A 16,140-nucleotide genomic window follows, 5' to 3' on the forward strand; every position below is an offset into this window, starting at 1 on the left:
CTTTGGCAACCACACCTCCATCGGGAACAACACCTGGTGGCTCCCTGAATGAGGACCCACTCTCATACTAAAAGGCTACGCCTGCAACCGCTGCATCATCCTGGTCTGCAAACTCACCATTAAATGTCAGATCAATGCAATCTCCTCTGTCTGTTTCCGCACCTCCTGCATGCTTCCGAAGAATCTTCAAATGGCTTCCCATCAACACTAGAAAAACAGTCATACAAGCCTTAATCACCAGCAGGCTGAACTACAGAAACAAACAGTATGCAGGACCCACCACCCAACTCATGAGAAAGATTCAGACAATACAGAACTCAGTGGCCAGACTAATCCTCAACCTGCCGAAATGGAAGAACATCACCCAACCCCTGAGGAACCTCCACTTGCTCCCTATCCAGAAAAGATGACAATTCAAGTTACTCACACATGCCTACAAAGCCCTCCACGACCAAGGACCAGCATGCATGAACTATCGCCTGAACATCCACCAACCATCTAGAAACCTTTGCTCTGCCTCCCTCTCACAGACCCTGTGCATCCGCCGTAGCCACAGTGGAGTCTGCTCCTTCTCCCACCTCACCGCCAAGTTCTGGAATTCCCCCCCCTCCCCAACACCTCAGAACATCACCCTCGCTGACGGACTTCAGAAAGAGACACATAACCTAGCTGTTTGACTACCTTAGCAATCCAGCACCTGGATACCCTCACAGGGGAGAAGGCGCGCTATACAAGTACTGATTGATTGATTCTCTCTTGAACAAGATTTTACTATTGGATAAATTACAAAAGTATTGAGTCGTTCAAAGGGATCACCAGGCCCAAATGGTTACCTGGTTGAGGTGTCTACCCAATTAATTTTTAATATATTACCACTCATGCCGTTTGAGTTGTATAAAACATTTATGTATTTGGGTCAATATGACAGAGGATTCATTTTTTGTGGTGATGACATGTAATTCCTGAAGTAGGTAAAGATGTGACCTCATGTAAGAACTGTTTTATTTTTCAGTAATTAACTTGGACTGCAAGTTATAAGTTGCTAGCCCTGAGACTGGAGATGTGAGCAATCAGAATTAATTAAGGGCAGATTGTCTGCAAATAATGCCAGATCATTATTCAGTATAAAAATTAAGTTATCAAGTATGTCCTTCCCAATGAGTCCTTCTGCACTTCATTCAGAAAAAAGTCATGATGTTGATTATGTAGCTTGGGAATACATACCTCAAGCTCTAAAATGGCATCTTACTGGACCAAACTGTTTGAAGTATTTATCGCTCAAATGACTCTGCTAAGGCTTCGTTTTTTTTTTAATGGATTACTTTTTCCATACTTTACTTTCAGAAGTGGTAAAGGGAAAGTGATGCCCCTCATAGCTTTAGACCATTTTCTATACAAGATTAAAAAACATAATAACACAATTTGAATATAAAGGGATTTTGTTTTCAAGACAGTGAATTATATTCCGCTTCACAACGATATTTTATTATTATAAATTTCGGAACCATCCATTACAATGTTGGCCTTCTTTAGTGAAGTGGATTCATTTTCCAGCGTTTCTGGGCATAAAGGAAATGTTGATGAATCAGAAATCGTACCCTTGAATTACATTTGCCTTTGGCCTGTGTGTGGAGTCAATAATTTGAATTGGAATACTCAGAAAACCAAGTACTTGGGTATTTAATTAAAGAAACAATTACGTTGAGCCTGAAGGTTACAAATTCAAAGATAGAGGACTTGGCATTGAAGGGGGTCTTCTTTTTGTCTTGGAGGGGGTAGCTTGATATATTTAAGATGATGCTAACAAATATTATTTTTTATAAACTATCCAACTTACCAATCAATTTGCCCAAGTCACTGTTTACGACTAATGATAAATCTCATTCACACTATTTTTGAAGCCAGAAAAAGGCAACACTTTCTCTTTCAAAACCTAAAGGACTGAAGTAAGTTGGGGGCGTAGGTTCCTGATTTTTATGGTTATCACTCGGCTTATCCCCAAGCAATCTTGGTTTCGGTTATTTGGTACACATGTTTAATTATGCTTAAATGGGTTGCACTATAATTCTAATGAACCAAAATCAATCTCTACACCTCTCATTAATAAGATGGGTAGGTTATTATCAACAATATTGACATTCAAGTTATCTCTGAAGAATAGAGAAAAGTTACAACTCAACTTAATAGTACAATAAGAAATTGAAGATTAATCATATGTTCTAGTACTGACCCGAATGGAATTCTAAGGTTATTAATTAGATTCATCAACATTTCGAATACCAGCATTTCCCCCCTTCTTTATGGTTAAGGGGCCAGTACTTTGCCTGTTTTTTTCATATACTGTATGTTAATTGAATAGCAGCTGTTGAGGTAAAAAAGGATTTGAGTGATGTTTCTGTTAATTCAAAACACAGTGCTTATGTGTTAGCCTCCAACATCTTCAATTTATAATTATTAATCAATGCATAAATTATCAGAGGTAAAATAAATGTTGAATCTCAATGGGAAAACGATTAATGCTTTGCTGTTAGTTCAAACGTGGGATTCTGTATAGTCAAGGTATCATTTCTCATTCCGTATAGCAAATACAACGCAAGCATTATTTTTTTCTTAGCAGAAGACTTTCTGTGCCACCATGTCTATTACATATAGCAAGGTTATTGATGAGCATCGTTTGCCATGCTTTTGTGTTAAAGCAAATTAGTTACACATTTTATAAGTGTTCCTTTGTGGATTGATTTTGAGTGCGAGTTTGTAACTAAATTAATTAGGTTATAGAAACTGGTGTTCCTCTTATGTTCCAAAATATTTTCTTAGGTAGCTTGGTCTCAGATTAGAAGATACTTCCACTTAACAGTAGAACAGAACATTTACTCTTAGCGACTGCATTTCAATAGATTACAACAAAGTGGAAGGAAAGCGAAAACTGAACTGGACTAAAATATGGTATGAAATTTGGTATAAGTACAGAATTGATCTAGCCAATCAAAATTCTCTAAATCTGTATATTTACAGGAAATTAAAAAGACAACTCTTTAGTTCATGTTTATCTAGATACAGGCCAAGAAAGGTTCTGATATAGGTAGCTGTTGAAGAGTTTCTAATGAGCTCATACCAAAAGCAAAAGCGGTCTTGGGTTGCTTGAGTTCCGGTTCAGGGAGGACTTGGCCTGGCAGTTCGAGCTGGACTGTTCCCATCACGAGGAGGGCCAAGACTGATTTGCATGTGGCTGGGTCCAAACTGAGGTGATATGGTGTGCAAAATAACAATGGACTGCTATGCGGCCCGAGTGATCACCAGTGGCTGAGATTAATTCAAGCATTCCATCCATTACTTTTTGTATACTTTAGAACTTCATATTGACCTCAGAAGTGACATCGTCAGATGACGTCACCAAAGCCATGTGCACTCACTCTAGTGTAATGACATCAGTTTCCATCTATTTTTTCCAAGCCTTTTAGGTAAGAGGAGAGACTGGCATAGACAATGAGTAGTGTAGTACCAATCTTAAATTAGGGACTTATTAATCTTTCCCCATAGCACATTCATCGCTACGCACTTAGCAACCCAGGCAGTAATGCTTAGCAAAAGTGTGTAGGAAATCCCATGTAGCTAATTTGCCATTCTCGGTGATCTGAACCCATCTGACAAGGGCAGATGATGATGATTTTCCTCAGGTGGAAAGAGTCCTGATTTTTTCCAGAGGTTCTTTTTTCTTAGTCGGAGCATGTCAGGTATCAATTCAGAGGATGATCCATGTGGACGGCACCCGAATCTGGACCACTTTGCCTTTTTTGGATCAACAGGACCCGATGAAGAGCTGGTCATCCAATTCACAGCAGCATGCCTTCGATCCAACCTGTGAAGTTACTCCACCTCCTCCATGAGATGGGGTAGAGGAAAGAAGGTTGGCAGGGAAAATGACTTTCCTAAGTGAAAGGAAGTCACCACCTTAGGAAAGAAGGCTGCCCTGGCTCGCAATACCAATTTGTCAGGGAACGGCGGATGGGAGCTCAGGGCCTGCAACTCACTGACCCATCTTGCCTGGGTATTCGCCACCAAAAACACTGTTTTCATTGTTAACAAGCGCAGCTGAAAACTGTGTAGGGGCTCAAAAAGGCATGATGGTAAAGGCCTCGGAGATAAGAGTGTAGCAATCCCCCTCCCAGACGACAGGGAGAGAATATGTGGTCTGAATGTCAGCTTGAGAGGGGATATAGGTAGATGCATCGAAGGTCCACATACCACACCCTTCTTGGCCAATCCGGGACGATCAGAATCACTTGGGTCCAGTCTTGGTCAATCTTCCTTTCAAATCGAGAAATGTGTAGTGCAGCTGAAAGTTCCACCTCATCTGAAACGCGCTCCCAACGGCTCCCTTCAGTGGACACTGTAAAGAGCAGAACTGCAATTTCTGAGGAAACAGACAAGTCCACCTTGCCCAATGCCCCACTGGGTGAAGATGTCCTGAACTATTTCTGGCTGAAGACGCCACTCGTGACTGCCAAGATAAAGCTGGCTCAGACCGTTGTCTATGACATTTGGAGAACCTGCTGGTAGAGTGACTGTTAAACAGATCCCTATGTATTGGGCACAAGACCATAGGCTCAATGTCTTGAGACAAAGGAGTTGAGACGCTGATCCCCTTGGCTTGATCACATACCACATCACCATCGTACTGTCTGTCAAGATCTGTATGGATCAAGGTTGGATGGAGGAAAGCCCTTGAGCATCAATCGAATTGCCTGCAGCTCCAGCAGGTTGATGTGAAGGACCTGCTCCACTTGAGACCAGAAGCCTTTGATCTCCAAATCCTCTAGATGAGCCATAGAGGAGGCATCCGTCACTACAGCAGCCACGGTTGGAGGGGAACTGAAGGCTGTCCCACAATGCTGATGTACCTTCTTTTCCTACAAAGCCACAACTACAAGGGAGTCTGACATGTCTGCCCCATGCTAATACCACTTCCTGAGGAGGCACCACTGCGCAGCTCTCATATATTTACGAGTGACCAGTAGCATGCAGGAAGGCAAAGACCTTCAGGACTGGAACTTGCGTGCCTTTCAGGAAGGAAAGATGGAGCCATCTCCTAGATGTCATGAATTCTATGAAGGGGAGGAAAGTTTCTAAAGTTTCAAGTTTATTGTTTGATTACTTAAAATCATTACAAAATGTTAAAACCGTATGACTCACGTATACTTATATGAATTTAAAAAGGAGCGGAAAGGGGAACTTTGATTATTACAACAGCAGTGCAATAATCTAGCAGTAAAATTGAATGAAATTCAAAAATTGTCCGAATGTGAGTTTATCTTTTACAGATCAGCTCATTAAATAACATGGCAGTCACAGAGTGGTTTTAAAAAAAGTTTAAGTAGGGGAAATAAGTCAATATGACAGCTGGTTTTGGAGAGCTGAACTTGGTGTCCATGTAGGCCTTGCAAGGGGGGGGGGGGATTTGGGGGTGGCCGCTTGAGTTTTTATTACAGGGTGATGTCTGGGCCGCCCGGCAAAAGAAAAGCTGCCCTTTCTTTTCCCAACGTTTTTACAGCTCTGCCAACAAATTTGGTAAACTGGATGTTCAGGATTATATTTTCTTGATTCATAGCTGCCATTATTGCCTGACGACATGCACAAACGCCTAATTTAATCCACTCTGCTCTCAATGAGGTCCTTCTGTCTTGTAGCAGAGCTGGGCATGCGCAGGATATGTGCTCCATGCTTTCGGAGTGGTAGCCGCATTCTCTGCATTCGATTTTCTGATTAGGGCGCCGCCGTTCCGGTAAATGCTTTAAAAAAGGCCATTCGCCTAGCCTTAGAGCCATAAATTTGACTTTCCAAAAGATTGAATAGGTACCTGATAGGTAGGCTGACTCAACTCCCGGTTTATAGTCTGAGACAACGGCCCAAGCGTGCTTCCTTCTGGATAATTTTGCTCTGTCGGAATGGAAGGACCAGAGCCGAACGCTTCGCTTGATTACGCTCTTCAGTGCCTGTTGTGAGGGGTTTGTCCCCCAGTATTCTGAAATTCCGAGGAGCTGTAGGGATTGGTCCAAGTGGAGCCGATGTTTTTGACTTGATGTACTGGTCGATATTTTGTTCCAGAGTTTGATCTCAAGACGGTTTTCCGGGGAATTACGCAGTCTATTGCAAAACTTAATGAAAGCACCAGCCTCAACACCGTTGTAGTCTAACAGACCAAGCTCTAATCTGACTTGTGCCGGAGATGAAGACCTCGGCGGACGCAATGCTCGCTTGAAGGTTCTGATGATTGATTTATTAAGTACGATGTTTGTCGAGCCCATCATAATCTCATGGCCATATGATAGAGAATTTGTGATCTTGGCCTTCATCACCTTGAGCAAGGGGGTTAGGCTTGGTCCTAGTAGATGTTTTGAAAGTTTTGCCGACGCGACCTCCAGGGACAGTGCCTTAGATGGCGTCTTTTTGTTTAATAAAGGAAGCTCTTGAATCGAGAAAAATGCCTACATATTTGTAGTGTGACACTGTATCGATGAATTTGTTGTTAAAAAAAACCACCTTCTTTTCTGCTGTTTCTGTTTGCTAAAATGAATTATTTTTGTTTTTGACAGGTTCAATTCCAGGGCGTTTTCAGATGTATAAGATAGAAGTTTGTCGAGGAGCCTTTGTAAACCAACCTTTGTGTGGCTCAATGACACGAGGTCATCAGCGTATAACAAGTTACTGATGCGGGTCATATCCAGTTGAGGCGGATGCGAATTGACCTTGTCAAGTATGGAGGATAGGTCGGAAATAAACAGGTTAAAGAGAAGGGGCGCCAAGACGCACCCTTGTTTGACGCCGCTTCCTGTTTGAATCTTTTTTGAAACGTGGGACCCGTCGCCTAACTTTATCCTTATCCAGGTCTGTGTGTGGAGTTGGATGACGGCTTTTAAGAGGGCTGGAGGTATACCCCAAAAGGACAATTTTTGCCACAGATGACCGCGTGGCACTCGATCGAAGGAGTAGTATAGTTGCATGCGACTGACGTCGGCCTTCTCCGTCAATACGGCTATTGCGAGTAGGTTGCTGGTTGTGCCTGACTTGGCTAGGAAGCCGGTCTGGTTAAAGGGAAGGCGCTGTCTTGATTCAACCCATGAAGTCAGCTCTTCTAGTAGAATGCTGGCATAGTATTTGGATTCGATGTCCAGCAGAGCTATCATTCTATAATTTTTTGGGTTGTCTCTTTTACCACTTTTATAAATGGGATGAATGATGGCACCTTTCCAAGAATCCGGGATGTGATTGTTAAGCCTGCAGTATAAGAAGAGTGGTGCGAGGAGGCCTGACCACAACGTTTCGTCTGATGTAAACAAGGCCTGAGGAAGTCCGCTGGGGCCGGGTGCTCCATCCGACCTGCCTTTCCTGATAATCCGGGTGATGTTATTTATTAGGATTCCGTGTGTTGTCAGCGTTCCTGGGGTGAGGTCGTTTAGTAGCTCCTCAGATGATCGTATGACCACAGCACCTTCTGCCTTGGTAGGTGACCCAGCGTTCCCTGTGTATTGATCTTCGGTGGGTGGTTGCCGGGATTTGAATATCAAGCACTTGCCCACTTGAGTTTTCTCTAAAATGATTAGATAGAAACTTGGTCCAGTCGTCCGCACTTATGTTTGCGGTGGTGTATCCTCTGCCTCCTAACGGGCCTCTATTCACAAGAGTCCAACATAACTTGGAACTAGACTTTTTTCAGGCGTGGACTAACTTTGTCCAGAACTTGTCTGACGCTAATTGTTTGTCTCTATGTACAGATGCCTTAAGTGCTTTTTGTGCTTGCTTGTAATGACTAAATAAAGTTACTTTTCCCGGGCTTTTTCTAGTCCAACGCAAAGCAACGTTTCTTTGTTGTTTTAACATTTTTGTTGCGTGGGAAATCCGGAATTGGGGAGGATCTGGCCGGGAATGGGGTTTGGTCGAAAATTCTTTTAATAAACTGTTCACGAGCGCTTCCCATCTGATGATAATAGGCACGTCAGTTTCACCTTTTGAACATAGAAGATGACATAATTTCTCCAAGATTGAAGGGGCGGCGCTTGACGACCATTTCATTCGTCTTAGATTCTCCGTGTGACTGTCTGATATGGTGTGAGCGAGTGCGTGATGATAAGGAGCATTGAGGGATAATATTATTTGGGGTCGATGATCACTTTCCCCCAGTGCTGCGATATAATGGGACTCGAATAAGGTGGACATTTCGGTGTTTGCCAGTGTGAAGTCCAGAAATGAATAAGTTGGCCCGTTGGTTCTTGTCCAGGTTGGGGGGGGGGTATCTGTTGGTGAGCGACCATTTATTACCAGGTAGCCTACTCTGCTAAGTTGAAGAACTGCGTATTCACCCAATTTGGATGGTCTGAGGCCGGGCGGTAATAATTGCGAGGCGAGATGTGAGGGGACCGCTGGGAAATTATTTCCTAAGTCTTCAAACTGGTTATAAAAAAGGTTAGTAATAAAGTCTCCAGAGATTAGACATGGTATGTTACCATATGTGCTTAGGATGTTGCATAGGGTTTCGATGAGGAGTTTGGATTTTTTCTCGCTGGGGCGTGGAGAGATGTAAACATTTAGCAATAGTAGCTTGCTCTCGGATGGAAAATTGTCGGCCAAGATGCCAGAAACCCAGTCGAGGTCTAATTTTAGATGTCTGATACCTGCTGACAGTCTGCAAGCCACGAAAATAGACAGCCCACCACACTGTCTGCCATACTTGCTCTGTCTTATGGCTGGCGATGTGAATTCCAGATACCCTTCAAGTGGGTTACTTGTTGATAGCCAAGTTTCCTGGAGATTGCAGTTTTGACGAAAGACCATTGATGTTCCAGGAACAAATTGTTAAGCCGTGTTCTGTATTGGTTCAATTGGTCCTGCTTTGGAAGAGGGCTGCTGGCAGCCATGAACAATCAGCACTTCCATTAGTTTGCCGAACTTCACTGCACTCATCGTTGGCTGCTCGGGAGTGACTTCTGGCTGACTTTAATGTTGAGAAAGGGGTGCAGCTTATGCTTGAAACGGGGGGCCTTGCTAAAAGCAAGTATTGAAGGATATCGGGGCACTCGAGGTGTTGCTTTAATTATTCCCCAGTTTTTAAATTGGTCTGCTTTTGATTGAACCAGTTCCCTTGTGGCTGTAGATGCTAGTGTAATTAGGGTTGATTCTCCCATATGAGGGCCATTGATGGGTTTAAATTCAATAGCAAGGATGTCTTTTGATTCCAGCTTACATAGGTCTGGATTGGATTTAAAGAGCCGCATTATTTTACCGCAATTTAATATATCATGCGGGCCTTGGGATATGTACTCTGGAGTTAACAATAGTTTGGTTTCATTTGAGTCTATAGCCAGGGTTTGAGTATCGGCGGGTATGGGCTTGGATGACGTAGGCTTGTCTACTAACAATCGTTCAGAGATTGATGTACAGTGCTTGGAAGGGGCTTGCTCACTTGCTTGGTTGACTGGTGCTATAGTGAAACCTGTTTTACTCATACTTGCCGAAGGAAGTGTGCTGGGTTGGAGTGCCGGGAACTGGTGATTCGCTTCTTTGACGAAGTTAACTGTGCTATATGAGCCTTGGCTGACAGTCGTCGGTTGCAGTCGAGAGGACGATTCGGTGGGTGATAGACGCTTTATGGGCGGCGTAGTTGTAATCAGCCTGGTGACTGTTATTGGCTCCTCATTTATTTGCTTATTTCCATTATCTTGAGTTTTATCCTGATGTTTTGGGTGTGGAGAGGCTTGTAATGACTGTTTTCTTTTAGCGTTTTGATTGTGGAAGTCCTTTTTGGGGTGTTCGGAGCTGGGCTACTTGCATCTGGCTGGTGGAGGCAGTGGGCTCTGTGCTCAATACCTGTGCTGTCGCTGGATTGTTGTCTGTGAAGTAGTTGCAAATTGTTTTTTTGGGTACTTCTGGGATCCTTTTGCGAGATTTCCAGAGTCTTTTTTTTTTCTCGCTTTGAAAGTCGGTGAGCAGGTGACTGGGAGGATTTGTCGTTAGATGTTGAATCGGTGAGAGCGTTGGGGACTACTGTAGCTTTGGGCGATGGTGAAGAACCGGTGGTGGATTTTCGGGCCTGTGCTTGTCGGTGGGTTGTTTGCTGTGGGAGAGGGCGAGTGATGCAGAATCAGGGTGCCTGGACTCTGGGATCCTCTGGATTTCTGTTAGTACTGATGTCAGGAATTGGGGCAGTGACACCGCAGATCTTCCGTCTCCTTACATATCTTTGGTTGGAGTGAATGCTCGAGGAATATTATGGAGACAACTTGAATTTGGTTATTTCAAGCGGGTGCGGTTCAAGTCTTTTATAAATATTTATCGAGTTTTCACAAAAGTACGAAAACTGGTAGGACTAGGCAGACTAAATTACTACACTCCAATCAAAGATAATGCAACACTACCAGCAATTTTTAAAGGTTCATATCTTTATAAATGGTACAACGCGGGGGTTATCAAATTGGGTGATTTGATTAATCAAGTAGGGGTTCGGACCTTTCAGGACATTAAAACATGGTTTCAGATAGATGAGAGCCAATTATTTCAATATTATGCGATTAAAAACTTTTTGGAACACAAGACCGGTGGACCAGTCGGATTTAACAAAAATGTTATTATGGATAGATTGCGCTCAAGTAATCCACCAAGGATAGGAACCATCTACTCTAGTCTTAATGATAAAATGCCGGATGATTTAGAAAGGATTGGGTTGAAGTGGCAAACAAAATTGAATATTGAGCCAAATATTTTCACTAATGCCCACGATATGTCTAAACATTTTTTACTTTCCACAAAACTACAGGCACAGTTTTATAAAACGGCTTTTTTTTTATACATTACACCGGCCAGGATAGCTATTTGGGGGAACGGGGCGGGGACGCTATGCCCTCAATGTCAAGAATATGCTGCAGATCAGATGCACATGTTTGCCACCTGTGTCAAATTAAATCCCCTCATTCAGCAAATCCAATTATTTGTAGGGGCGGTATTAAACCAAAGGATTGAATTGACCCCTGCTGAATTGCTGCTAGGGTGCGACGGTAACTCTAGACCAGGTAGACCATTTATCTTTGTAGCTATGACTATTTATAGAATCTGCATTGCAACATACTGGAAAGACTCTAACCCTCCCTCATTCACACAGTGGCAGGCCAGATTGCTGGCGACTTATAAACTGGAAAAGGCAATCTATGCCAAAAGAGGGAAAAAGGCCAGGAAAAAGGGCCTCGCGCTCTGGGAACATCTAGAGAAATGGGCAGAGGGCATACAGAGCTGAACTAAGCTGCATGCTAGCAAAAAATGTTCTTTCTGTATTTGCTTTGGAATGTTAAGTAGTAGTTTGGCATTAGGAACTGCTTGTTTTTTTCCTTGCTTTTTCTTATTTATTTATTTATTTATTTTCTCTTCTCTTTTTTTTTCTTTTGTACCTATTACCTTTGAACCTATTCCCGATTATGTCTGAAAATACAAGATTGAATTATTGTAAACAAATGTTATGAGTTGGTGCCAGGGGGGAGGGGGGGGGGGGGTTTTGCCAGAAGTGGAGCAAAAGTATAACTTGTGTAATGCTCATCTTTGGAAATAAAAAAAGAAGTAAAAAAAAAAAATATATGAAAGTCGGTGAGCAGGTGACTGGGAGGATTTGTCGTTAGATGTTGAATCGGTGAGAGCGTTGGGGACTGCTGTAGCTTTGGGCGATGGTGAAGAACCGGTGGTGGATTTTCGGGCCTGTGCTTGTCGGTGGGTTGTTTGCTGTGGGAGAGGGCGAGTGATGCTGAATCAGGGTGCATGGACTCTGGGATCTTCTGGATTTCTGTTAGTACTGATGTCAGAAATTGGGGCAGTGAGGAAAGAGAGTCAATGATGGGAGAACAGCAACATACCGATTGGACTAGTTGCACTTGTGATTGGGCCTTGAGTATCAGCGAATTAAGCGCCTCCATTTTTTGGTCGATTCCTACGGTGTACACGGCAAGGGTGTTTAATAAGTCTACCTGTTGATCCATTTTGTCTGAGTGATAATTCAGTGCTGACACTGTGGAGTGGAGGGTTTGGAGGAGTTGAGACCAGAGCACATTTAGGTCTAGGGGTGAAGGGCTAACATGTGATCTGTTGGGTTCTTTAGTGAAGAAGGATAAATCCAGGTGGGTGTTGGGCATGGTGTTGTTGCCACATCCTTTATTGATCTCTTGTCGACAGCTTTTAGCAGTTGGTGATGACGTTGTGGGATTACTTGATTGCTTGTTTGCCTTATTTACTGCTTGTGGGGTGAGTACTTTAGTTGTAGCTGTTGGGTGAACGATGAACGCTTGAGGCTTGATTGCTGGAGGGGAAAACTGGCTGGGGATCCAAACGGAGTGATGGTCTAAAAGGACCGACTGGCTTCGGATGAGGGGGTGGGGGGGGTTGGAGGGAGACAGGGGATGATACCTGGCCAGATACCTGGATATTATTTACTTGGAGGTCAAGTAGGGACTGGTCAAGAGACTGGGCGTGAACTTGAGGAGATGGAGTGGTCACTAGTGCTTCTTTTTTTTATGGTCGCTGCTTCTTGGTAAACCTGGGGGCGATGAACTGGGGCCTTCGTCACTAGTGTACACGTGGAGCATGGGCTGAACTAGTCTTTGATGCTGGGCTGAGACTAGGAGTACAGGAGAATCCGTTGGGGCAGGAAGCCGAAATGTATTGAGTGAGGTTGATCTTGACTTGGAGGAAGATACAGAGCTTCTAAAGTAGTCCGTCAGAGACATTTTTTTTATGACAAAGCTGGCGAATCTGAAGGTCTCAGGTGCGTATCTTTGCAGATTCGAGTTTCCTTGTGCGCAGCAACTCCTCCCGCTCCACTTAATGTTTGATGGACGAGAGTAGGCTGGACTTGAAGTGCGGACTGGGGGAGTTGGGACTTGTATAAGATGTCCGTGGCTGTGCCTGTAACTGTTTCTGTGTCAGCGCCAGGATGCAACTGTGAGTCGGATGATTTTGCCGGATCCACTGCTGTTTCGCTTGTGGGCCTTTTTTTATATCCTTTTTTAACGGATTGGATGGAACTTTCCTGGTTCTCCCAGATCTCATCGCTGTGAGGTGTTCGGGTGAGTGTTAAGGATGATCCTCGCACCCCCCCCCCACTGACAGGACTACTCGCTGTTGATACGATCAGTGCGCCGAGGGGATCGTGGTTCAGTTATGCCGCACGAGGAGCAGACAATTGATTGTTCTCCTTGCCTAGTTCTAGTAAAGCAATAACTGCTCAGAAAACGAAGGCTGGGACTTTTATTTGGTTTGGTTAGGTGATATTTAAGAGCACTTGCTGAAGGGCACTGGTGTTGACACTGTGGGTGTACTCTTTGCGTTGAAATTTGAGACTAACCGGCGAATATTGAGTAGTCGAGTAGATGCTCCTTAGAGGGTTCATGTAAGTTGTGACTTGATTGACTTGGTTTGACTTAGTTGAGTTGAAATGCGGTGAGCGCGTTGAAGAACTCGAATCCGTGCAGGGCCAACACCAACACCAAGGCTAGGCACGACTGAGCACAGCTGAGCACTCACCAGGGACTTTGCTGTGCTGATGGAATTTTCACCGCTGCTGCAGCCGCTACCGCTTCTAATAGAGGGCTGTGAAAGCCTGTAAAGGCTCTGCGGGGGGGCTACCAATATTGAGCAACTCTGGCGATACGGCTCCTGGCAGGATGGTTGCATTTTGTGGCTGCTGGGGCGCTCCTATGTGCTCCTGTGTGGATGTGGCGCCAAGCTCCTTGCGCCTAGAGTTGGGGATATCTTGAGTGGCTTGTACTTGTACTAAGACAGTTCCTCCAGCCGCTGTTAGCAGGGACTGATGTTTGCAATGGTCGCAGGAAGAGGGTCGCAGAAAAGAATAGTGTCTCCGACGTCCGCTGTGGGCAAGCTCTCCCACCCGCTCTTCCCCGCTGTGGAGCAGGCTCGCTCGCTTACCGGGAACTTCTTGGGTTTTTTCAGTGTGTCCGCATGCGGGGGCTCGCAGGGGGCCTGCAGACTGTAACTCAGCCCCCCGCACACGGCAGCGGGACACAGGACACACGGCAGTGGCAACCCAAGAGACATAGTTTGTCGCTGCCGTAGCTGCTACACAGCTTCTAGCAGCCTCCAACCATCGGAGCAACAGCAAAAACAGCCTCAAAGTTCAGGCGGCAGCACTTTTAATCTCCTGCTGCTGCCACCAGGAGAGCTGCGTGCCGTGACCTCTCAAGCGGTCAACACTTTAATCTCCTGCGGCCGTCTTTGATCTCCCGCGGCCGTCTGCCAACAGTGGAGCCCAGTTCAGCGAGGGAAGGAGTGGGAACAGTGGGGCAGCGGCAGCGGCAGCAGCAGCCCCCTGGAGCTCTGACTCGAGTTGCACGGCTGGAGCTCTGGCGTTCTGTGCACCGACTCTCTGCAAAACCCGGACCGGATGAACCCGGGGAGGAAAGGCGCAGAGAAGGGTAGTGTCCAACCAGAATCAACTTGAATGGTAGGTCTTGGGAGGGCTCCAGATGAAATGTTGGGCATGTTGTTTGAAAAGTTCAGGTCAAACAGCAATGAGACTGTTGACCGCAGATGATGAGTAACCATCTCTGGGAATCCAGCTTTGATAAGCCAGTTGTCTAGGTACAGAAAGATGGTAATTTCCGACCTTTTGAGATTGGCCGCAACCATCGCCATCACCTTGTTGAAAACTTGAGGTGACGATGTCAACCCAATGAGAGTACTGCAAACTGGTAATGTGCAGAACCGATGAGACCGCAGTGCAGAATGTGTAAATATGTGTCCTGCTGCTCGAGAGACCCCAGCCAGTCTCCGAATACCAATGCCAACAAAACTTGAGCTAGGGTCAGCATCTTGACTTTCTCCTTCCTGACGAAAACATTCATGTTTGTGATGTCTAGGTTCGGATGCAGACCACTGTCCTTTGGAACAAGGAACTATCAGGAATAACATCCTTGTTAAATCTCCTACTCTGGTACTAACTCCAATGCTCCACCTTTCATTGCAGGATGGAAAGATATTATGAAGTAAGGGAAACAGGCAGGGTTACGGCTGGAGGAGCTAAAGAAAGGCCTGATGATCTGAAGGACCCACTGGTCCTAAGTGATGGCCTTCCGGGCCAGTAGAAAGGTGGACAAGTCTAAATGTGAAATTGGAGGAGCAAACTAGACCTGCTTCTCTGGTAGATCGGAGAGGAAAAGGAGGCTGGACGAATCCATAGCGCTCACCTCTGGCTCTACCACTGCATTGTTTGACCAGGGGATTCTGGGGTTGTTGAGACTGGGTCTGGAAGGACTGACTGGAGAGGAACTCTGGAGAATCCCCAAAAGCGTTGAAAACTGACAACAGTCCCTGAGATACAGGGGCTGAATCAAAGACTAGGTTGTGGCCTTGCTCAGCTTCAAGGCGGCAGCAAGTTTGTTTGCAAAAAGGTGTGCTTCATCAAAGGAGAGGTCCAGGAGGTTGGCTTGTACATTGAAAGAGAAACTTAGTCTGAAGACAGGTGTGGCAGCGGAGAGACAGAATTCTCATGGCGTGTGTAACAGAATCTGCGTCATTCAATCCAGATCTGATATGTCACAAGGCGTTCTACCCGTCTCAGACAGCCTCTTGAAAATGAGAAATCGTGTTCTCCTGCTGATGTGGAGTGGCCATTTGAGCTACATCCCATAATGCACAAGTGTACTGCGCTAGAAGACAGGTGGCATTTATTTAATTTAGCACTATACAGCCCGCTGAAAACCTCTTCCCCCACCCTTCCAGCCGTTAAGATTCCCAGTCTGAAGGGACAGAAGAGAAGGGACCACCAACTTGACCTGAAAAGCAGAAAGCTTAAATGACTAAACTCGCTGGCGATGGGTGTGAAGAGAGAAAGGGTGGATCCCCAAGTCTGGGGAGATAGCACCTTGTCACTAATCTGTTGACTGGAAGTGCTGAGGTGGGCTTTTCCCAGGCTGCTATGATGACTGCATCAAGGCCTTGCAGAATGGCAATGGGGGTTTTAAGGCTGGAGCAGATGGAAGGAGAACCTCAGTGAAGAAGTTGGTTTTAATGTCTGCAGTGGAGAACCATAAATCTAGTACCTCAGTTACTTTCTTGACCATAAAATTAAAGGATACAACTTCTGGCATAGGGGAC

The 16,140-nt window shown here is 45.0% G+C and overlaps 1 protein-coding gene across 3 annotated transcripts in view; it reads right to left on the bottom strand.

The window, feature by feature from the left end:
* The window catches only part of ACD (ACD shelterin complex subunit and telomerase recruitment factor), a 283,828-nt gene that overhangs the window by 50,709 nt on the left and 216,979 nt on the right, over positions 1 to 16,140 (bottom strand). For 2 of the 3 annotated variants that reach the window (XM_078688038.1, XM_078688037.1), the window contains exon 14: positions 118 to 207. The exons of the other annotated variant lie outside the window; for it this stretch is intronic. In XM_078688038.1, coding sequence (XP_078544164.1) covers positions 118 to 207 — 90 coding nt within the window. The remainder of the gene's footprint in view (positions 1 to 117; positions 208 to 16,140) is intronic. 3 annotated transcript variants of the gene reach the window in all.

This window comes from Lissotriton helveticus, chromosome 4_1 (assembly GCF_964261635.1).
Source record: "Lissotriton helveticus chromosome 4_1, aLisHel1.1, whole genome shotgun sequence".
Taxonomy (NCBI): domain Eukaryota; kingdom Metazoa; phylum Chordata; class Amphibia; order Caudata; family Salamandridae; genus Lissotriton; species Lissotriton helveticus.